Here is a 21,558-nt window from a genome sequence, read left to right as displayed (position 1 = left end):
GGAGCATCCAAGGGCTTACCATCACCAAACCATCCCAGTTACAGCTACTCCCACCCTGGTGCCTTTGCATTCAGCAAGAGATCAGCTCTCAACTCACACCTTCCCTCGCGCTCATTTTCAAGTCTAGGCTACCACTAAAGGATCACGCTTCGTCCGGCTCAATCCTGAAGACAGCACCCCAAAGCAGCTCCTCGGCCGCGGCGATCCAATCGGCAGCGCAGCGTGGCTGGATTAGTGCAGAGCTGCTGCTGCTGCAGTTTTGCCACCTCAAGAGCGATCTCAGCCCCCAGCCACAGACCAGCCAGCTCAAACCTCAGGCACCAGCCACCCTCCAACAGCTGTGTGGCCTGCAGTTTGGTTTAAGACAAAACTGTAGCCACAGCTCAAGAAGCAACATGAAGGCAGCCTTAACGTCCAGATTCTCAAAGGGATTTAGTGACTTCTGTAGGAGCTGGGAACTTAAAAACACTTTTTGGGATCTAAGCCTGTGTTACTCATGAGCCATCCTGCTTGAACTCAAGCCACAGATCTTAACCAAGAGTAGAAACACCTCGACCAGATTGAGGATGTTCCTGCCTGTGGAAGCTCCTATCAAGAGGCAGGAAACGCTGCAAACCTCCCATGGCTATCTGCCTGCAGCTGAGTTTATTCGGTTAGCTGTTTTAGTCTCACACTAGAGGATGTTGTTGAAACCTTCTGTTCCTACACCTGCTAGTCTGCTTACACTTGTCCTTCTGTGTACCCTACAAGGGGTAGCAGTTCTTGCAATTGTTCTGTCTTAAAAATCTTTATTCAAAGTAAAAGTTACCATCATTTAAGCTGACCCAAACGCCCTCCTGTAACACTGAAATTTTTGACAAAGTGCCTTCTTACCCTGCTGCAGGAACAAGTGAGTGCAGTATTCACGCAGCCTCGCCTGCCTCGGACTGGCTAGTGCAGGCAGCAGCAGGCAGCATGGCACAGGCAGCCCTGAGTGGCACGGGAAGGCAGCTCCTGCTCAGCCCCACAGCACTAAAGCCAAGCTGTTGCCACAACCAGAATTAACCAATTAAAAGCTGCTCAGTAACACTCCAACATGACAACGTGGTGAGTTTTATCGCTGTAATACAGACATACCTTTGGGCTGTAGGATTTTCCCTTCAAAAACCTCTCTGGAGAGGCGAGGGAAAATTAACCTACACCACTTTTTGAGGACAAATGTTTACTTTTGAAAACATACTTGCAGTGTGTATACAAATGTGTTTTTAGTAACTTGGACTATAAGGATTAAAAATAAGCATGGTTTAATTCGTCTCTTAAAGATCATAATAATTCTGCAGTCTAGCCAACTGAGAGTATTAATAGTTTAGCAACAATACCTCCATGAAAAAATGTATTCCCTCCTCCTCCTCCGTCCAACTGCTACAATCTCACAAATGGCAATTCCCCCCCTATTTTTTTTAGGTTTTTCTCTCCTACACTGCTGAGTAAAACACCCACTAACATGCTGGTGTCAAACATACACCAAGAATTAGGCTTTTATAACCCTCTTGACAACAACCACCTTAGGCTCAGATATATTAACAAAGGGGACTGTTGAGGCTCCTTGCCATTTAGGTTTGTTTTCACTTTAAGAAAGCAGTTCAGGCTGTGTGGGAAGCTACAAGGCAACTTTTAATGACAGATTTTGATGTCGCCACTCAGTGTTTTTTCTGGCTGGTAGAGCCCCATGTAGTTTACTGGAAGACATGTGATTCAGCAGCAATTATAAAACCGTCCCGTGTTTTACCTGGGTGGTCTGTGCATATCCTTGAGCTGGCTGAGGTGCATACGCGCTGTAGCTGTAAAACGAATTTGAAGACATTTATAATGCATCCCTGTATTTCTGACCTGTGTAAAACATGTATCACAAGACAATTTTCACATATCCATATGATTTCTGCTGAAATACTATGGCAATACAAAATACAAACGTTAAAGGAAAACCCTAAGATTTACAAACATACCTGAGTTAAGACTAAATTGCAATTATTACATTCTTACATTATATCCTTTTGAAACAGAGAGGATAAAACCATAATGCCACTTACCCCTGCTGAGCTGCAGCTTGGCTATAGGTACTATAATCTACAAGAAAAGAAAAAAAAAAGGGAAAACAAAGGTTGCCAAAGGTTTAACAAAATTAACAGCAGCTGGAATTTCCTCCTGTGGCTTGAAAGAACTGCTATAAACCACTGGAAATCCAGTTTCAAAAGAGTGTAAGGTAAATGCACTTTTTCAGTCTTTTTGAAGGAAACAAAACCTCTCTTCCCTTCATTGTTACTGCTGGTTGCAGCAGCAACTTTGATCTCAAATGACCCTACTTTAATTTAACTGCCACCTTGGATGACACCCAAGGGGGCTAGCAGGAGAGTGTTTTGTTTTGGAACAAAAGAAAACACTGGGGCTGACACTTACAAACACCCCCCCCACCCCCCCTCATTTCAAAGGGCCAGGTTGCAAGCTTTTGGGTCTGTAGAAACCACCACCCTTCACTCTAATTTTCAAGGACACAAACAAATGTCTGGGAAGTTCTAACAATTGTCCCCTAGCAGGGTTTGAGATACACAGCTGGCAGTAATTCCTTCCCCAAAACCCCCATCCATACCAATACCCTGATTCAGAGGGAAACCAAAATCCTGAAAATCTGAACAGAAAAATCTATGCTGAACCCGTTAGCTGGTGGGAACTGGTGGGAACGGAAAATGCGTCTACATGGCAATTACAAAGCTATATTTGAAATGATTACAGCTCCTAAATGTACTCTTTCCTTCAAAGTCACCAAGCAACTGCAGTACCCATCCAGACATCTACAGCATACGATGAATTCATCATTCTGGCCAGACCCTGCCAGGCAGATTCCCGCTCTCCCAGCATCACAAAAGTCCCGAGAAGAGAGATCAGGAATGAGTCCCAACCTTGCTCGCATTTGCTGCCTGGGTCACGGCATCTGACAGAGCTGGAGGCAGAAGCTGGACGTTAATAGAGCTTTCCTTAGGCAGAGCCAAATAGTCCTGTGTGGAAAGGTTTCTGTGTTTCTATTGCAAACCCACCTCAGGGTATGATGATCTCAGAAAACTGAAGATAATGAATTTGAGGAACCCTCAAGAAGGAAACTGACGACTTCCTCCAGCCTTCAGTTATCCCTATATTGTGAGGACCGCTTTAACGCCTCTATCGGGCTGTTTGCAAGTGAAGGTGATGGAGCACCACGAATCATTTTGAAAATTATGTTTTCATACGCTAGAACACCCTGCTTCTTGAGGCCACAGATTCATCCCTAATAAAGCTTTTCTCTCCTCCTCCTAACCCCTCTATGCGAGCTTACAGCTTTTCCTCCTTTTCACTCCCCTCCACTGACGCTGGAGCTCAGACTAGAGAGTGTGTGTTGATGGACAAGGAAATAAAGTGCCATGACTCCAGCAGTAATTTTTCACACATATTAATTATGTGGACCTTGCAACAGAGCACAGGAATCAGTACAAGTACACAAAGAAGATGCCCAAAATACCACACACACACCAGAAAGACGCTGAACTGCTATCTAAAGGCTTCCATGCTCCCGAGACACACCATACAAGTTGTTAAACTACTTCAGCACTATTCCTGCTTTCCTTACAGGTTGTCATGTTTAATATTGAAAAATTTTGCTTGTTAAATTCAGAGTTGCTTTTTTTTTTTTTCCTCTCCAGTCCACATGTGGCTCTAAGCCCTGCTAAATCCTGAACGTTAAAAACCATTAACATCCACTCCCCTTCATCCGTTTCCCCTCTCCCATCGCCTCCTTGCACCAGCATGTCTCCATCCTCCCCCACATATCACTGTATACCCTCCCCCACCCCTGCCTCCTCTTTTCCAACTCTGTTCCTACTCCAGCCACCAAAACCTCCATACTCTGCATTTAATTCTCATTTTCTGCACCCCTTTGAGTTACTACAATCCTCCAGGCTGGTAAAAAATGCCCAGGCTGCTGAGCACAGACCCCCCCCCCCACCATCATCCTTTGCTGGCAGACCCCCAGCAACCTACCACCCTCCCAAAGAGCTGCCAGGCCCTTGAGCTACTCACATGGTCTTCAATTAAAATACTCATCACACATCCCTTCCCCCAGCCCTCCCCAGTCCCACCTTGACACAACATTCTCCCCTTTGTAGGATTTAAATCTAGGTGTTGGATTTGCAATTTGCCTCCAGTAATCCCTCTCTTCTAATCTGCTCGAGTTTACATTAAAGCAAAACATGTTAAAAATATTATGGTTCATTTAGTTAAAACCATCTCTGAGCCTTTATTTCCAGTGGGAAATTAATCTTCATCCTTCTATTTCACAAGGCTCAAGAGCACAACAGTGCAGCCAAAAATAGCCGCTCCCATGGAAGAACACTTCCATGCATTAAGTGGAAAGACAGCTGTATTTTTAAACCCCATTTTGACAATTCCATTGGCACATGTTTCTTTAGTAACTTTTTTTTTTTAACTCTCCAAGGTGATATTAGTCACGTTCCCTCACACTCTGTGGCTTGTGACATTTTCCTTTACGGAAAGATCCAACCTTCAGGTGCTGGGTTTTAAAACTACTTTAAACGTGATGTTGCACGGTTGGTAATTCAGTTTCGACCTATTTGCAGCCAGTTGGAGGCCTCGTGTAAAAGCACGTTTCCTTCTATGCTGCTTCACTGATTTTATTCAAAGAAATTACATTTGCACCAGAAACCATCCTGAATAGCCCCCAGGAAGGCCGGAGGCAGGCTGGAAGCCTTCGGCAGAGAGAGGGATCTCCCGAAAGCCAGGAACTAGGAGGGATTTCTGGGGCTGGAAGGCCAAAGCCCCGCTCCTGTAAGCCACCCCCTGGCAAACCCGGCGGGGAGATCACCCGGGCACCGCAGCCCCGGGGAGGCACCGCTGGGTCCCGGCCACCGCGGGGACAGCGCTGCTGGGGGACAAGGGCAGGGGGCCCCCCGAAGCCCGCGGCCCAGCCGGGCGGGAGGACGCCCCCCCAGCGCGGGGCTCGGGGCCCGGCTCGCCCCGCCGTGCCGTGCCAGGGCCGCGGCCCGGCCCCGAGGCGCTGCCCCCGCCCCGCTCCCCTCGGCCTGGCAGGCGCCAGCCCCGCGTTCCGCCCGTCGCGGCGGGCGCCAGTGCAGGAGGCCGGGCCGGCTTCGGCCGCTCCCGCCCAGGCGGCCCCCGCCGAGGCCCCGGGCCGGCCTGACCCCCCCAGCCCCGCTCACCCGTCGACGCCATTTTCTCGCCTTCCTCCTCCGCGCTCCCAACGTCCGGCCGCCGCCACCGCCCCGCACTGCGCATGCGTCGCCAGGCCCCGGCGGGACGTACCACGGCGGGGGCGGGGAGGTCCCCGCTGGGGGCCGCGCACCGAGGGCTCGTCCCGCCCCGCCCCGCCGCCTCCCGGCGGCTCCCATTCTGCGCGATGAACCGGGACCCGTCCGCGCCGCAGCGACCGCCGCTGGGGAAGGCAGTTCTCTCGCGGCGCGGGGCGCTCCCCCCCGCCGGGCCGCGGGATGGTACGGCCCGCGGCCGTTAGGGACCGTCGCGCAAGAGCCGTTCGGCCCGGGAGGCGGAGCGGGGGGCGCTGGGTCGTGATGTCATCGCCGGGCGTCACGCGCGGGGTGGCTGCTGGCGTCACGCACCAACAAGTGGCGCCACGCGCTGCGCGTGCCGGTGGTGCCCAGTGTGGCGCGGCGGAACGTCATCGTCCTGACATCACGCTCCAGCAGGTGACACCGCGGGCCGTGCGTGACGTCAGAGGGGCGTCGCGTGTCACATGCTAGCAAGTGACGCCGCAGGCCACGTGAGCTCCCGCACCGTGCCTGGCGCTGCACGCTGCCCCGCGTGACGGACTGACATTGCGTGACATCATGTATGACATCATGTGTGCCAGCACCCCGCCATGCTGCTGGTGGTGTCCCATGAGGCCACCTGGGTGGGGACACAGGTACGCCACAGGGCCAGCCCTGGCTGGCACGGCACCCCGGGGTGCCCCTGTCCCCAACAGCTGCCACTCGTGTGTCCCCAGTGCCCTGTGCCCCCCCTGGGTGCTGGGGGGCTGCGGTGTGGCCTGCAGCCCATGTGTGGCATGGGTGGGTGTCCCAGGGGTGTCCCAGGGTGGGTGGGTGTCCCATGGGTGGTGTGGCATGGGCAGGTGTCCCAGGGGTGGCATGACATGGGTGGGCATCCCATAGGTGGCATGCTGTGGGTGGGTGCCCCATGGGTGGTGTGGCATGGGTGGGCGTCCCATGAGTGGCACGGGGTGGGTGGGTGTCCCATGGGTGGCACAGGGTGGGTGGGTGTCCCATAGGTGGTGTGGCATGGGTGGGCATCCCATGGGTGGCACAGTGTGGGCGGGTGTCCTGTAGGTGGCACGGGGTGGGTGGGTGCTCATGGGTGGTGTGGCATGGGTGGGTATCCCATGGGTGGCACAAGGTGAGCAGGTGTCCCATGGGTGTCCTGGCACAGCTGTGTGTCCCCTGGTCTCCCTGCAGGTCACCACAGCCCATCTCCCCCTGGCCCCGTCCCACCCATCGGCAGCCCCAGGGGCACTCCATGGGACCCTACCCCCAGCCATGCACTGTGGATAGAGGGGACCCCCTTCAGCCACCCACGTCCCCACAAGCCTGTGTCACCCAAGAGGTCCCCCAGGGCACCAAGGGACACCACAGGACATGGGGTCAGGAGGCGTTTAATGACCTTGAGGGTCTGAAAGCCGTGGGACAAAGCAGGCGGTGCAGCGGGGTCCCCACTCGGGGGGTCCCCAATGCCAGCCCCTCCCAGAGCCCCTTCCCCAGTGCAGGGGTGGCTGCAGGGCCTTGGGCCAGCAGAGCAATTAAGCACCCCCCAGCTGCACGTTGGGGGGAGGGGGGCAGAAAGGGGGGGAGGGGGTCCCTGGCACCCCTTTGCTCCTCCCTGGAGGGGGTTCCAACAGCAGCAATGGGGGACAAAGCGGAGTGGGGGAGGGGGGCTGGTGCCGTGCCACCAGCTAGCACCAAGTGCCCTGTGGGGCCAGGGGGACACCGGTGGGTGACCCTCGTCCTGCCCCCCCATGGGGTGATGCTGCTGCCCATACCAGCACGGTGGTGGGCACAGGGTGGGGGGTGACAGTGGGTGACCCCCCCAGGCTCTGTCACTGCTTGCCGGTGGGCTGACGGTGGGGGGCCACAATGCGGTAGGGGGGTTGGCTGCTGCCACGCTTGCCGCGGGGTGGCCGGGGGGCCGCTGTGCTGGGGGGGCCACCGCCTGAGCCGGGCTCTGGTTCTGTGGGGAGGAAAGGGGACAGGCGTCAGGTGGCAGGAGACAGTGGGCTGTCAGACCCCCACCCCCCAAAAGTGACCCCAGTATTGGTTGCTGTGGGTGGGGGTCCCCTACCCCACAGAAATGGGGTTCATTGCTCCCTGGCCACATGGCTCTGGCTGTCCCCAGGGACCCCCATGCTGGGAGAGGCACACTGGGACTGGGGTGGGGGACACACACACGAGACACCACCCCCAACTGGCACCCCTGCCTGGCACCCCCATCCGGCACCCTGAGAGCTGAGGTCCCCCCTGCAGGCAAGCACAGCTGGAAGGCGGAGGCGGAGGGGGGAAGGGGGTGGGGGGCACCTGCCACCCCGCAGTGGGTACCCTGGCATGGCAGGGGCTGGGCACCAGGGTCTCCATGGGCCAAGTCAGGGGTCCGGGGGCTCCCACCATCCTTGGGGAAGCTCCAGGAGCTGCCTTGGGCCAAGAGCGTCTCCATGGGTCTCCCTTGGGTTGAGAAGGGCTCCATGGTCTCCCTTGATCCTTGGGGAGTTCCATGATCTCCCTTGGGCCAAGAGGTTCTCCATGGTCATCTCCCTCAATCCAAGAGGGTCTCCATGGTCTGTCTCCCTTGGTTCAAGTGGGGCTCCGTGGTCTCCCTTGGCTCAGGAGGGGCTCCATGGTCTCCTTTGGGCCAAGAGGTTCTCCACGATCATCTCCCTCAATCCAAGAGGGGCTCCATAGTCTCCCTTGGTTCAAGAGGGGCTCCAGGGCTTCCCTTGGTCCAAGAGGGTCTTCATGGTTATCTCTCTCAATCCAAGAAGGTCTCCATGGTCTCCCTTGGCCCTGGGGGACTCTGGGGATTCCCTTGGTCCAAGAGGGTCCCCATGGGTCTCCCTTGGGTTGAGAAGGGCTCCATTGTCTCCCTCGATCCTTGGGGAGCCCCAGGGTTTCCCTTGGCCCAAGAGGGTCTCATGTGGTTGTCTCAATCCAAGAGGGGCTCCATGGTCTCCCCTGGCCTGGGGGGAACTTCAGGGACCTGTTCCCAGGGGCTCCAGCCCCCTGTGCTCCATGCCTGCTCCCGGGGGTGGCCGCGGCATGCCCAGCTCATGCGGGGAGGGGAGGAGGGAAGGTGGCACGGTTACCTGGCCAGATGATGGCTTCCAGCAAGGTGACCCTTCTAGCCAGGACCTCCAGCCGGGCCTGCTGCCGCAGGAGGGTTTGGAAGCTACTGGCCTGGGGGAGAGTGAGAGAGCAGAGCAGAGCGCATGTTTGCCCCGCGGTGGGCACAGCACGAGTGGCACATGGCATGGGTGGCATAGCATGGCATGGGTGGCACGGCATGGGCAGCGTAGCATGGGTGCAGCCCCGGTGGGGGGGTGCCGGTGCAATGCCGGGGGGGGGTGCCAGGTCTCCCAGGAAGGTGTTCTTCTTGTCTCAGAGGGGTGCCGGGGGCTCCCATGGCCCCAGGGGGATGCGAGGGGCTCCCCCATCCCTGTGGGTCCTGGGGAGAGGGGGGCTGGGGGTTCCTTGTGCTGACCCTGCGACAGCCATAACTGCCTCGATGTCCCCAGCAGTGCCCCAATGGGGACGCAGCTGTCCCCTGCCCGGGCAAGTGCCAGCAGGGTGATCCCTCTGCCAACCCCCCCAACATGCTGAGCCCCCAGACATGTGGGGGGAGATGTCCCCATCCCACCCAGGGGCGCCACTGCCTTGTCCCCAAGATGGAGACTGTCACGGGTGCCCCTGCCCAAGGTGGGCACCCTGGGCAGTGTCTGAGGGGGGGTCCTGGGGTGCCCAGCTGTGGGTGCAGGCAGGGGGTGCCCTGGTGGCCCTTGCCCTATGAGCAGTCCCCAGTGCTGGCCATGATGTCGCAGCGTGGGTGATGATGTCATTCAGGCACAGCTGGTGACATCACACCACAGCTAAGGTGGGGCTGGTGCCTGCCCCCCCTGCAGTGGAAGGGAGGGGGTGCCAAGAGCCCCCTTCCTGCAGCTCTAGGACAGCAACAAGCCAAGAGCCACTATGACGTCATGGGGGCCTGGTGACCTGCTGGTGGGGATGGGGGCCACCCCATGGAGTGGGGGCCACCCCAGTGGTCCCCATCCCCTCCCGTGGCCCGGGCTGGCCCCCCCCTACTCACCATAGAGCCCAATCATTGTTTCCAAGATTAAAACCCTCTCTGCTAAAATCTTCAGCGCCTCGCGGAGCTGGTGCAAACCCTCCCCCTGGGGAGAAGAGAGGGATGGGGGTGAGGGGGGGGCAGACCCCTGCATGGCCCCGGGCCACCTCCCCCAAGGGGGCACGGAGGGGACGTGGGTACCCCTCACCTCCCGGCACCCCCTGGTTCACCACAACGCCGGGGGAAGGAGTTGGGGATACCCCCAAGGGGGGGCCGCTGGCCCCCAGCCCTACCCCGGGGAGGGTCTGAGCCCACCCTGTGCGCCCAGCACAGCTCTGTGCCACCCTGTGCTGGGGGGGGCATGGGCAGCACTGGGGACCCCCACTCTGTCATTGGCATCCCAGGGACAAGATGTGGGGCACTGGTCACCGCCATGCCATCACTGGGGTCCCAGGATGGGGTATAAGGAGGGCAGGGCAGGTGGCCAGGGGTCTCCTCCATGCCCATCACCGCCCCCCACAGCACCCATGGGTGGCCAACCCCTGTCAGTAGATGTGTCCCCCCCAGTGCCACCCACCACTCACCCAAGTGCCCTTCTCTCCCGGTTCACCCCTGGGGCCCGGCTCGCCCTGAAACACAGAAAGGAGAGGGCCTGGCAGGGGGGGGGGCATAGGGGGCTGCAGCCCGGGGGGGCCCGACCCAGCAACGTACCTGTGCCCCGTCCTGCCCACGGCTGCCCGGGTGGCCCTGGGGACCCTGCAGAGGGGAGAGTGCCCATCAGCATGGCCAGATGCCCCCACCATGGCAGATGCTGGCAGCCCCCCCCACCAGCTGAGACCTCCCCAACTCGTGTCTCAGTGCTGGGCTGGTGAGCACTCACCCTGTCTCCCTTCTCCCCGGGGGGGCCGGCAGCTCCGGGTGCCCCGGCTCTACCCTGTGCAAGGACAAGGTGGGTGCCATCAGCCGCAGGGGGAGGTCCAGGGCTCAGCCTGCCCTATACCCCCCCCCACCCCGGAGCCTCTGGCACTTACGTCAGGTCCTGGGGGGCCGGGGGGCCCAATGGGACCCGGGGGACCGGGGGGACCTGCAAGCAGAGGGGGCACAGCTCAGCTCTGGCAAGGTGCCCCCACACCGGGGCACCCCCACAGTGCCAGGGTGAGGGGCAGGGAAGGGGGGGTGGCTCACCCATTGGCCCCACGGGTCCAGGGGGTCCGGCAGGACCCACGATGCCCCTGGCAGCTTCCGTGAAGGTGTTGGAGAGGATCGGGTCCCCTGGGGGAGAACATGGGTGGTGGGCAGGGGCCAGACCACCCCTGGGGCTCTCAGCACCACCCGGCTGGGCAGGATGCTGCCACGCCACCTCCAGCCCGGGTGATGCTCCCACCCTGGACCCCACAGTCCACTCCCCACAGCCAGGCTGCCCCCCCAGACCCATCCCCGGGGTCAGCCCAAGGAGGACACCCATCCCCACCCTGGCCCCCCTCACCCCAGCCCCTTCTTACTTGGCTCGGCCATGCGGGCTATTGCTGGCCCCACAGGGGCAGGGGGCCCTGGGGGTCCAGGGGGTCCAGGTGACCCCTTCTCTCCAGGGAGCCCCCTGGCTCCATCCCGGCCAGGTGGTCCTGGGGGGCCAGGGGGACCTGCAGGGAGGAAGAGGAGGACAAAGATTGGGGGGTGCCCAATGCCTCAGGCTGTGCCGCACTGGAGCCCTTCTGAGCCCCAAAACCACTGTATGGAGCCCCCAGGATCTGCCAGCTGGAGCCAGGCACAGGGCTGGGACCCCCAGGCTGGGACCCCCCTCCCACCGGGGCTCCCTGCCCCCCCTTACCTGGTGGCCCCGCTGGACCCGTCACCCCAGGAATGCCTGACGGTCCCCGTCCTCCCGCGTCTCCCTTGGGGCCGGAGGGTCCCCGCCAGCCGTGTGTCCCTGTAGCTGAGCAGCACCCTCAGGGGAGCACCTCGGGGACAGCCCCCCAGTGGGTGCCCCCCACACCCAGTCCCCACCCCCACCACACAGCACAGCTCCCTGCTGCCACCTCAGTGTGGATGGGGAGAGCATCCATCTGGGGGGCACCCTAAGGGCACGCACGCCATGCCCCTGCCCTGCCCCATGCCAAAGCACTCGGGGCAGCGGGGAGGGGCGCAAAGCCCTTCAGACCCCCCTGGAGCTGGCCTGGTCCCCACACGTGGCTCAATGTCACCGCTGTCCCCACTGTCTGCTGGGATGGAACTGCAGCCTGTTCCCCCAAGGTGAGTAGCTCCAAGAGGGGAGTCCCTCAGGTGTCCCCCGTCCCCGTCCCCCCCCCAGATACTGGTAACACCTGAGTGCTTTTCCTGGCAATGGCACTGCCAGTGCTGCCAGGTGGCACTGCCATCACCGCGGGTGCCGCAGGACATGGCATTGCCACTGCCAGCGCCCAGAATGCAGGTGGGGGGGAAAGTGTGTGGCAGCTGCCTGCGCTGCCTGCCTTACCATCATCCCCAGGGCTCCCGCGGGCAGCTGGAGACCCCCAGAGCTGCCCAGCCTCTGGCCCCCCACCCGGGGTGCTGCCTTTGGGTGCTGGGGAGGTGTGGGGTTCGGCCACTGACAGCCGGGCCACCTGGCAAAGAGATGGCAGGGTTGGGTGCCACAGCGGGGGGGACCATAAGGTGACACCCCCCCCGCCCAGATTAGTGACACGGTACCTGAGCCTCGAGGGTGGCAAGCCGGGCTGTCAGCTCCTCAACACGGCTGCAGTTCAGGCACCCTGCAGGGGGAAAGCGGGGGGGCACAGGCAGTGGGGTGGGGGCACCCATCCCTCTTTGCCCATGTCAGCGGGGCTGGCTTGGGGAGGGACCCACCTGAGAAAGCTGTGGGGCGCAGGGAGGGCCGGCGTGCGGCAGTGCCGGGGCGCCCAGCGTCCCGCAGGGTGAGGAAGGAGTGAGCCTCTGCCAAGGGAATGGGGGGTCAGGAAAGGGACACCCCCTCCGCGGTGCATCACCTGCAGTGGGAGACCCTCCAAGGGCCACGGGGCCGGGCAGGCCTGCTGCCTCTCACCCAAAATGGGGGGGGGGGGGGGAGTTGCAGGGGCTCCCACTGCTTCTGCCCTGTGAGCCTTGGAGCCCCAAGCCCATCCATGCCCCCCCTGGGGCAGACCCCCCCCAAACCTGCCCGTGGTTCCACACTGGATCCCCCTTGAACCTACATGTGACCAGCCAGATCCCCCCAGTCCCACCCTCATAACCCTGAGTAAGACCTCCCCTCAAACCCACCCATGGTCCTAAGCCAGACCCCCCAAGCCCACCCATGGTCCTGAGCCAGATCCCCCCAACCCACCTCCTAAACCCAAGCCAGGGCCCCCAGCTGCCCCCATCCTCCCAAACACCCCCATGGCAAGCAAGACTTCCCCCAGCCCCAGCTCAGGGGGCAGGGGCATGTTCCTGGGGACACCTCCCACACCCACAACCCATCATGATGTCCCAGCCCTCCATCCCCACCGAGGGACCCTAGGGACAGCAGCTTGGGGCCACCCGGCACGGCAGGAAAGGGGTGTCTGGAGCAGAGCTGGCGGTATCGTGCCCCCCCACATTGCCACCCCACCTCGGCACAGCCACCGCCATGCTGCAAGGGACAGCCAGCACCGCCCTAAGCGGGCCCAGATGTGGGGCAACCGGCCAAGCACGCATGGAGGAGGAGGAGGGGGAGGAGGGGGAGGAAGAGCCCCCCGCCTCCCCCTGTGCTGCTGCCACACAGCTGGCTCCGGAGCCCCCCCGTGCCAGCTACTGTCCTGCAGGCCTTTGGTGGCCCCCAGCTGTCCCCAGGGTGCCCCCACCCCTGGGTGCCAGCTACTGTCCCTACAGCCCCTGATCTCTTTGTGCCCCACAGAGCCAGGGCCAGGCTGGGGACCCGCAGCTGAGGTCCAGGGAGAGCGGGAGGAAGGAGGATGGGAGTGACAATGGGGACAAGGGGACAAAGAGCCCCCCCCCAGCAAGGAGGCAGGCTGGGGGCCAGCGGCTGAGGCAGCAGTGCCTGTCCCACCATGCATGGCACAGCCTTGCACCCATTCATTCACCCGTGCGCAGGCAGCTGCCCACCCGCCACCCTGCTGCACACAGGGACAGCGGGTGGGCGGGCAGCCACCCCCTCACAGCCACAGCCACGCACCCACCCAGACAGGAATGTCTGTCCTCTTGCCATCCATCTATTGACCTTTCCGGTTACCCACCCCTGAGCAGAGCCAGCCAAGCATCCATCTGCCCACTCACCCCTGCATCTACCCATCCAGCCAAACGTAGGGCCACCCACCCATCTGCCCACCCACCCATGCACAGCAATTGCTCTCGGTCTATCTACCTACCCACTCATCCACCTACCTATCTATCCACACACAGGGACATCCAGCCATCCGTCCGCTTATCCATTCATGCATCCATGGACACAGCCAGCCAGCTGTCTACCCATAGGGACATCCATCCATCCACCTACCCACCCACCCATGGGAACATCCATCCATCCATCCATCCATCCATCCATCCATCCACCCACCCACAGGAACATCCATCTATCCATCCATCCACTCACCCACAGGAACATCCATCCATCCACCCACCTACCCACAGGAACAGCCATTCATTCATCCATCCACCCACTCGACCATCCATCCATCCATCCATCCATCCATCCATCCATCCATCCATCCATCCATTCATTCACCCACCCACAGAGAAGAACATCGCTCCCTCCCTCCCTCCCTCCACGCACCCCCCTAGAGGACTGTGCCCCCAGCCATCCCACCCACCCACACATGGGTCCCTCTCTGCTCACCCCACCCTGCCCACTCTCAGCAGCAATGCCGATGGCCAGGGCCCACAGCCCAGGCACAGCCCTTGGGTCACCCCATTCCCACCCCAGCCATGGAGAGGACCAGAAGCCCCCGCCAGGGCAGGATGAGGCCCCTTCCCATGGCCATGCTGGCTCCCACCTTCCTCGCAGTTGGCCCCGGTGTGTCCAGGGCAGCACCTCCACTCCAGCGCCGTCAGCGTCTTGTAGGCCACCCTGTAGATGGGCCGGACGATGGTGCGGTAGCTGCTGGCACAGAGTGGGGCAGTGTTTTCAGACCCATCCTGGGGCAGTGGAGCACCCCAGGGTGTTGGGGTGGGATGCCCAGGGGACCTTGGTGGCACTGCTCACCTGCCCCCGCTGCAGGCCAGGGGCCAGCGGCAGCCCTGGAAGACCCGTTGGAGGAAGGTGCCATTCTGGACGTGGCACGACACTGTCCGTGTCACCGTGTAGGAGCACCAGTTGCTGGAAGGGAAACCACTGGTGCCATCAGCTCTGCCACGGGGACACCGTGGGGCTGCTGGAGGTGGCTGTTCCACCTGGGGTGCCCCCACCCCTCCCACCCCAGGGCACCCTGCCTCCCAAATAACCCCATGAGACGCCCACCTCCAGCTTTTGGGGTGCCCATGGGGAACCCCCCCCGGGCAGGGGCTGCCCTGGCAGGAGGCGGGAGCTGGGGCCCTGCATTCCTGCTGCATTCCCAGCCCTGCATGGCACTGGCATCGGCTGGCCTGGAGTGGGGCCCAGAGCCCCCCCCCCGCACCCCCAGCCCACTCTGCACAAAGGCTCCTTTCTTTGGGCGCCTGCCTGCCCCATGCCGGCTCCTCATGCCAGGCTCTGCCCACCCTGCCTGCCCCGGGCATCCCCCCAGCCTCAGTTTTCCCCTGCAGAGGTGGGGGGGGACACACCAGTGCCACAACACCGAGTGCCCCCATCCCAGCGGCAGCCAGGACTCGCTGTATCTGGTGGCTCCAAATTCCGAGGCTGTGCAATTTGGGTCAAAATCCAAGCTTTTTGGGACCGCCGCAGCACTGCACAGCCCCTGCAAGCAGGGAGGTGGTGGCGGCGGGGACAAGTGGGCGCCGCGGGGGGACAATTGTCTGGGAGGTGCCGGGGGGGGGGGGCACAGCAGGGTGGCACAGGGCTTTCCGGCCGGGCAGCGTCCCAGGCAGGCTCTGTGCCAGCGCCATGAAAGCGCCGAGCCCGTTGGGGCTGTCTCCAGGCTTCTGCTGCTGCCTCATGATGCCAAGCAGGGTTCTGGGGGGCAGCGGCACCCCCAGCCCCCCTTACCCAAGGTGACAAGCCCAAGCATCGTTCCCCCCTGGGCGGGCATCCAGCTCCTGGGTGATGCGCACAGGGATGGCACAGGGGCTGGGTCAGGATGCAGGCGCGCCGGCGGCTCCGGCTGAGGATGCAGCAGCGGTGCCAGCCCCAGCTGCGCTGGATGCCCGCGGGGATGGGGATGGGTCCCGGCCCGTTTTGCCTCCCGCCTGGCAGCGGGAGGACGTGGGGGAATGCCCTCCTGGGGAGCAGGGCAGGAGCTGGCGGGCATCGGCGTGCGAGCGCTCGCATGGCCTGGCCTGACCTGGCCCACCCGCTGCTGGGCCACCACTCGTGCACCGAGCGGGCCGAGCTCTGCTGCCGGAGCATGCACACACCTGGGGCAAAGCCCAGGCTGGGGCTGGCTCCCAATCCCACCCCCCTTCCCCAAACCAGCCTGTTGGCTTTGTGCCCCCCATGCCGGCTTAGGCACGTGGGACCCCAGCGATGTGTTAGCCCAAGGAGAGGGCTGGGCTGGGGGCTCACAGGCCCTCCTGTGCTAACAGCAGGGTGATGGGTGCTGGGCCATGGGCTGGGGGGATCTGGGGGGGACATGGCAGGGTGGTGCCAAGGCACTGGGGGCTTCCTGGGCTTGGCCGGGAGGGGAAGGGGAAATGAGGCAGCTTCTGCCCGTCGCCTCACCGACCCGAGCGGAACCGGGAGGTCCCGGCAATCCGGTGCTGGAGACACGGCCAGAGCCAAAGATTTCCTGTAAACATCCCTCCCGCCACCCTGCCTGCCGCTCCGCTGGGATGGGACTGGGGGGACAGGGACCACAGCCCCCCAGAACCAGACAGCAGGCTGCCCCAGCCCTGCCACCTCCCGGGGCCAGGCAGGACCCTGGGCCGGGGCCACTCACCCTGCGCCAGCCCCAACAGTCTCAGTGTGCCCGGGCAGCCCCAGTAACCCCAGTGTGCCTGGGCAGCCCCAGTAGTCCCAGTAACCCCAGTGTGCCCGGGTTGCCCCAGCAACCCCAGTAACCCCAGTGTGCCCGGGCTGCCCCAGTAACCCCAGCAACCCCAGTGTGCCCAGACAGCCCCAGTAGCCCCAGCAATGCCAGTGTGCCCAGGCAGCCCCAGTAGCCCCAGCACCGTGCTAGCCCTGGTAGCTGTGATAACCCCAGCGGTGATACCAGTCCCAGTAAGACCTGCTGGCCCCAGTAACCCCCAGCCCCAGTAAGTCCTGCTGGCCCCAGTACGCCCCAGTAAGCCCCAGGCCCAGCAGTCCCAGCAGCACGGACCAAGCAGCCTCTTCCCTGCCATCCCCAGCAGCCGGTGCCCCCCGGTACCCGCAGCCCCGCGGTACCGGACCCCCCGCGGCACCCGCATCCCCCTCTCCCCGGTGCCATGCACGGTGCCCCCCGTGCCCGGCCCGCCCCCCTGCGGTGCCTGCGCTCCATCTCCCCGGTGCTTCATCCCCCCGTGCCCGCTGCCCCCTGTGTCCCCCGTGCCCCCGGTGGCCCCGGCGGCGGTACCTGCGGGCGGCGGGCTGCAGCGCGGCCGGGCTCCAGGAGCCGGCGGCGGGCGGCAGCAGGCAGCAGAGGCACAGGCAGAGCCCCAGGGGGACGGGCAGCGGCGGGCAGCGGCGGCAGGGCCCCCGGCCACGGCCCGCCATGCCGCTGCGCTGGGCTCGGCGTGGGGCGGCGCTGCCCGGGCACCGGCACCGGCACCGGCACCGAGGGGGCGGCGGGGCGGAGCGGGACGAGGAGGAAGGGGGGGGGGGAGGAGGAGGGGGAGGAGGAGGAGGAGGGACCCCCCGTCCCCCCGCCTTCCGCCCCGCCGCCCGGGGGTCCCGCTGACGGCACGGACGGACGGGGGGCGCGATCTGGGGACACGCGCACGCTCTGACCCCGGGTGGGGGCCACGATGTGGGGACACACGCACACAGTGACCGGGGGGGGGGCAGGACCTGGAGGGGCCCGGCCCAGGCACAGCCCGGGGGCAGCGGGCCCGGGTGGAGGGGCTCGGCGCAGGGAGGGGGCACGATGGGCACCTGGGTTCCCGTGTAAGCCAGGGTGCCCTGGGTGTGAGCCCCCCCGCGTCCCCTGCGGGGCTACACACGCGTGTGTGCGTCCCTGCATGGGCATGGGTACACACGTATGTGTGTGCACACATGTGTTTGCACGTGTATGTGTGTGCATGGGTACACGTGTGTGCATCTGTGTTTGCACGGGTACACGTGTGTCTGTGTGTGTGCATGGGTACACGTGTGTGTACACATCTATGTGTGCATGGGTGTATGTATGTCTGTGTGTGCGTGGGTAGACATCTGTGTGTGCATCTGTGTACGCATCTGTGTGTGCATGAGTACACACATGCTTGTGCATGCATGGGTTCCCACGTGTGCTTCTGTGCATGCATGGGTACACATGCGTGTGCACATCTGCATGTGTATGGATATACACATGTGCTTGGGTACACATGTATGTGCGCATCTCTGTATGCACGTGTGTGCATGTCTGTGTGCTTGGGTACACACATACATGTGCTTCAGTGCATGAACGTGTGCATGGGTGCACAGAGGTGTGTGCATGGGTACCCACACATGTGTGCACCTCTGTGTGTCCTCACGCCTGCGTGCCTATCCGCATGCGGTGTGCTGCAGGCCGGAGCGTGTCTGTGCACACGCAGGTGTGTTCGTGCCTGCGTGTGCGTATGTGTATGTACGCGGGCGGGTGCATGTACATCCGCCTGTCTGTCTGTCTCCAGCTGTTCTTCCGGCTGCCTCTTCCATGTGTGCGTGCGTGTGTGGTCCCTGTGTCGGGGCGTGCAAGGCGGCCACGTCTGTGCATGGGCATACGTGGGTGGTCCCTGCTGCGGGTGTCAGTGGGTGGGGGGGCAGCCCTACAGGCAGCATGTGTGTGTGTGTCTGGGGACATGTCACCACATTGGCAGCACCCTGGGACCCCCCACCCCTCTTCTCTGGGGGTGGGGGTGGGGGTCTCAGGCCCCTGATCAAGGCTGTCAGCACCCCCCCAGGGCACCCAGGTGTCCGGCTGGTGTCCTCATCTGCTAACCCACTGTGTCCCTTCCCGTGCAGACAGCGGGGAACCCAGGCATCTGAGCCCCCCATCTAGGGGGTGGGGGTGCAAGGAGGAGCTGCATTCTGCACCCCCCTGCCCCCCCCGCCCCAGCATGGGGGGAGCCCGGGAAGGCCTGGAGCTGGGCTTGGGGGAGGTGGGCACAGGCAAGGCAGGAGGACTCTGCAGCGGAGTGGGAATGGAGTGGAACGGAATGGGAAGCACGCCCATGAGACCCCCCCCACCCATGGGTGCCACTTTCCCGTGGACTGGGGGGGTAAGTGGGGAGCTGGCACAGCACAGGCAGGGGGGATGGACCCCCAAAGCACGGACCCGCACTGGGGGTGACTCATTGCCCCAGCTCCCCACTGGGACCCTTGCTGGCCCCCTGGCTGGCAGCCCCCCCCCGGTGGTTAGAGCATCAGGGTGTCCCCAAACCCCTCCCCGCTCCCCCAGAAGTGCCGCTGGCAGCCTGGCCCCCAGCGTGTCCTTGCTGCAGGGCCTGGGATGGGCTGTTTACCCTCGTGGGTGCTTGGAGGAGCCGAAGGTCACCTGTGCTCCTCCTCAGACTAAACAAGGCACAGTCGGGTGGCTGGGGTCCAGCGGGGGCCCTTGGGTGGGGGCAGACAAGTATCGCACTGGGTGACGTGTGTGTGTGTCCCCACACACCATGGGGACAGGGCTGGTATGCTGCCAGGACTCAGCACCGGTGGGACAGAGCCTGCTTGGCTTTGGCTGGCTCCCCTCGGCACCTAGGGGTTAGGGTCCCCCTTGTCCCACAAAGAGGGGCAGCCCCCTTCTGCAGCTCCCTGATGGCTGCCCCAGGCTGTCCCCTGAGCACGTGGGGGTTCAGGCTGCACAGGACCTTGTCCCCACAGCTCCCCTGAGTGACACCCACCCAGCCTTGGGGTCCCCTTGCCCATGCCCACCCCCTGCTTGATGGCTTGAATCCCTCCAGGGGTCTTCAGGTGTGTTCCAGCCTGGTTCTAGGTCCCTGTGCCATGTCCCAGCACCATCTCCTTGCCCCAGCTCCATGTCCTGGATCCAGGTCCCCATACCATGTTCCTGCCCTGGGTCCATGTCCCCATACCACCTCCAGGTCCCCATGCCATGACCCAGGCAGGGCCCATAGCTCACAGCTGAGCTTAAACGAGGCTCCTGGGCCAGGGCGGGGGGTGGTGGGTGGGGGGGTGGGCAGGTGGGGCTGCTCAGGGCAATTACAGCCTATTAATGCCAGTGGGGCCCTGCCCTGTGTCCCCACCACTGCCTCTGTGACCCCATTTGACCCCCAAACAGCGCATGCCCTCCCAGCCTGGTTCCCAGGGGGGGCTGTGGCATGCAGGGATGGGGAGGGGCTGCTGGTGGTCCCAAGGCTGCTGATGGGGCTCAAAGAGCAGCCCCCCGGGACCCCCACCCCTGCCTAAGCTGAGGCATAGGGTGCCAGCGCCCAGCCCCATTTGCCTTGGAGCCAGCTCCTGGCATGAGACCTGGGTGCAGCTCATCGCGTGGATGGGGCCGTGGGTGGCTCCTGCCCGTGTGGGCTGGTGGGGACCCGAGTACCCTCGCCTTTGGGACGGCGACGGGTGGGTGTCCCCACGCTCGACCCCGCGCAGCCCTTGCCCAGCCCCGGGGTTGGGGGTTCGGGGCTCGGGCTGGGGACCGTGCCGGGGCACCCCGCGGTGCCACCCCGGGCAGCCACGCCGCCGGGCCGAGGCCACCAGGTGGCACTGCGAGGCCACGGTGGCCGTCGCTCGCCGCCGCCCCCGCCCCACACCCCCCCCCCCAGGGCCAGCCCTGCGGCTCTCGAGTGTCCCCCTGGGGCGGCCAGAGCCCGCGAGGGACAACCCCTCTGTCCCCAGATCTGTCCCCAGTCTGTCCCTCCACGGGCATCACCACAGTGGCAACTCCTCTCTCCCCAAATCTGCCCTCCCCATGGATACAGCTGGAGTAAAAAACCCTCCACCCCAAACCTGTCCCCAGATCTGTCCCCCCATGGGCACAGCCAGAGTGACAACCCCTCTGTCCCCAGTCTGTCCCTCCATGGGCATTGCCACAGTGACAACCCCTCTCTCCCCAAATCTGACCACCCCGTGGGTATGGCTGGAGTAAAAAACCCTCCACCCCAAACCTGTCCCCCTATGGGCACAGCCAGAGTGACAGCCCCTCTGTCCCCAGATCTGTCCCTCCATGGCACAGTCAGGGTGACAGCCCTTCTGTCCCCAGATCTGTTCCTCCATGGCAGAGCCAGAGTAACAACCCCTCCACCCCCAGATCTGCCCACAGATCTATCACTCCACGGGCAGAACCCAAGTGACAGCCCTGCTGTTCCCAGATCTGTCCCTCCATGGTACAAGCAGAGTGACAACCCCTCTGTCCCCAGATCTGCCCACAGATCTATCACTCCGCGATCCCTCCTGTCCCCAGATCTGTCCCTAGGCAGGCAGAGCTGCTAGTCCCCAAGCCGAGGGGGGTGGCAATGGGAGCCAAGTGTGGCAGAAACTGGGGTGTCCCCATGGCTCAGGGCCTCCTGCCACCCCCTGTGACTCATTGTCCCCATGGGGCTGTGAGAGCCACATGCCCTAAGGGGGACAAGGTCCCCCTTAGACAGGGTGGTCAACCTGGGGGCACAGCCCCCCATGGGGACATCTTACCCCGTGTGCGTGTGAGCGCATGCATGCTCTCCGCTCTGACACCCCTGTGTGCCTGTGCCCCAGGGCTGGGCCACCTGTGGGTGCCACTGCCTGGTGTGGGTGATGGGTGCCCAGCATTGGTGGGGGTCCCTGCTGAGGGTGTGGGTCCCCAGTGTGGGTGGGGGTCCTGTCCTTGTGCCCACTGCAGATGCGGGTGTATGTGTGGCTGGTGCACGTGGTTCCAGGCCAGGAACCCACAACAGGTGTGGGTCCCTGGTGTGGGTGCCTATCGCCTGTGTGTGTCCCCAGTGTGGGTGCCCAGGCCCCTGTGTGCGTCCCTAGTGTGGGTGCCCAGCCCTGGTGTGTGTCCCCAGTGTGGGTGCCCAGCA

At 62.7% G+C, this 21,558-nt stretch overlaps 2 protein-coding genes across 7 annotated transcripts in view; both read right to left on the bottom strand.

Moving 5' to 3' along the window:
• EWSR1 (EWS RNA binding protein 1) overlaps positions 1–5,347 on the bottom strand; it is a 21,918-nt gene extending 16,571 nt beyond the window's left edge. Inside the window, exons 1-4 of the mRNA XM_080384033.1 lie at positions 5,241–5,347; positions 2,070–2,106; positions 1,769–1,820; positions 917–1,022 (exon numbers count right to left, since the gene is read on the bottom strand). Of these exons, the coding sequence (XP_080240159.1) occupies positions 917–1,022; positions 1,769–1,820; positions 2,070–2,106; positions 5,241–5,316 (271 nt within the window). The 5' untranslated portion in view covers positions 5,317–5,347. The remainder of the gene's footprint in view (positions 1–916; positions 1,023–1,768; positions 1,821–2,069; positions 2,107–5,240) is intronic.
• Positions 5,348–5,359: 12 nt separating this feature from the next.
• Positions 5,360–17,374, bottom strand: EMID1 (EMI domain containing 1). 6 transcript variants are annotated; one of them, XR_013923876.1, is made up of 16 exons: positions 16,995–17,374; positions 14,552–14,665; positions 14,343–14,449; positions 12,223–12,309; positions 12,067–12,128; positions 11,855–11,981; positions 11,210–11,314; positions 10,884–11,021; positions 10,567–10,653; positions 10,413–10,465; positions 10,262–10,315; positions 10,093–10,137; positions 9,966–10,010; positions 9,403–9,487; positions 8,405–8,495; positions 7,230–7,278 (listed from the first exon to the last, which is right to left on the bottom strand). XR_013923876.1 is itself a non-coding variant. In XM_080365942.1 (15 exons), exons 1-15 carry the CDS (start codon positions 17,132–17,134, stop codon positions 7,148–7,150), a joined length of 1,380 nt encoding a protein of 459 aa, XP_080222068.1. In that variant the 5' UTR covers positions 17,135–17,374; the 3' UTR covers positions 7,014–7,147. The 6 variants fall into 6 exon arrangements, 5 of the variants coding, with proteins under 5 accessions (XP_080222066.1, XP_080222065.1, XP_080222068.1 ...); XM_080365942.1 differs by lacking the exon at positions 8,405–8,495 and having other exon boundaries at positions 7,014–7,278; XM_080365941.1 differs by lacking the exon at positions 9,403–9,487 and having other exon boundaries at positions 7,014–7,278.
• Positions 17,375–21,558: the final 4,184 nt, after the last annotated feature.

The sequence above is a fragment of the Falco punctatus genome (genome assembly GCF_963210335.1).
Source record: "Falco punctatus genome assembly, chromosome: 1".
NCBI lineage: Eukaryota > Metazoa > Chordata > Aves > Falconiformes > Falconidae > Falco > Falco punctatus.
This window is presented reverse-complemented; position numbering and strand designations above follow the sequence as displayed.

What these genes read in the sequence shown, in the direction of transcription:
- EMID1 (XM_080365939.1), bottom strand. Translation starts at nt 17,134, where the DNA reads ATGGCGGGCCGTGGCCGGGGGCCCTGCCGCCGCTGCCCGCCGCTGCCC. An exon ending in CCGGGGAGAAGGGAGACAGG is followed by an intron (nt 10,138 to 10,261) that starts GTGAGTGCTCAC and finishes TCCCCTCTGCAG; the next exon opens with GGTCCCCAGGGCCACCCGGG. An exon ending in GTGGGCAGGACGGGGCACAG is followed by an intron (nt 10,011 to 10,092) that starts GTACGTTGCTGG and finishes TCTGTGTTTCAG; the next exon opens with GGCGAGCCGGGCCCCAGGGG.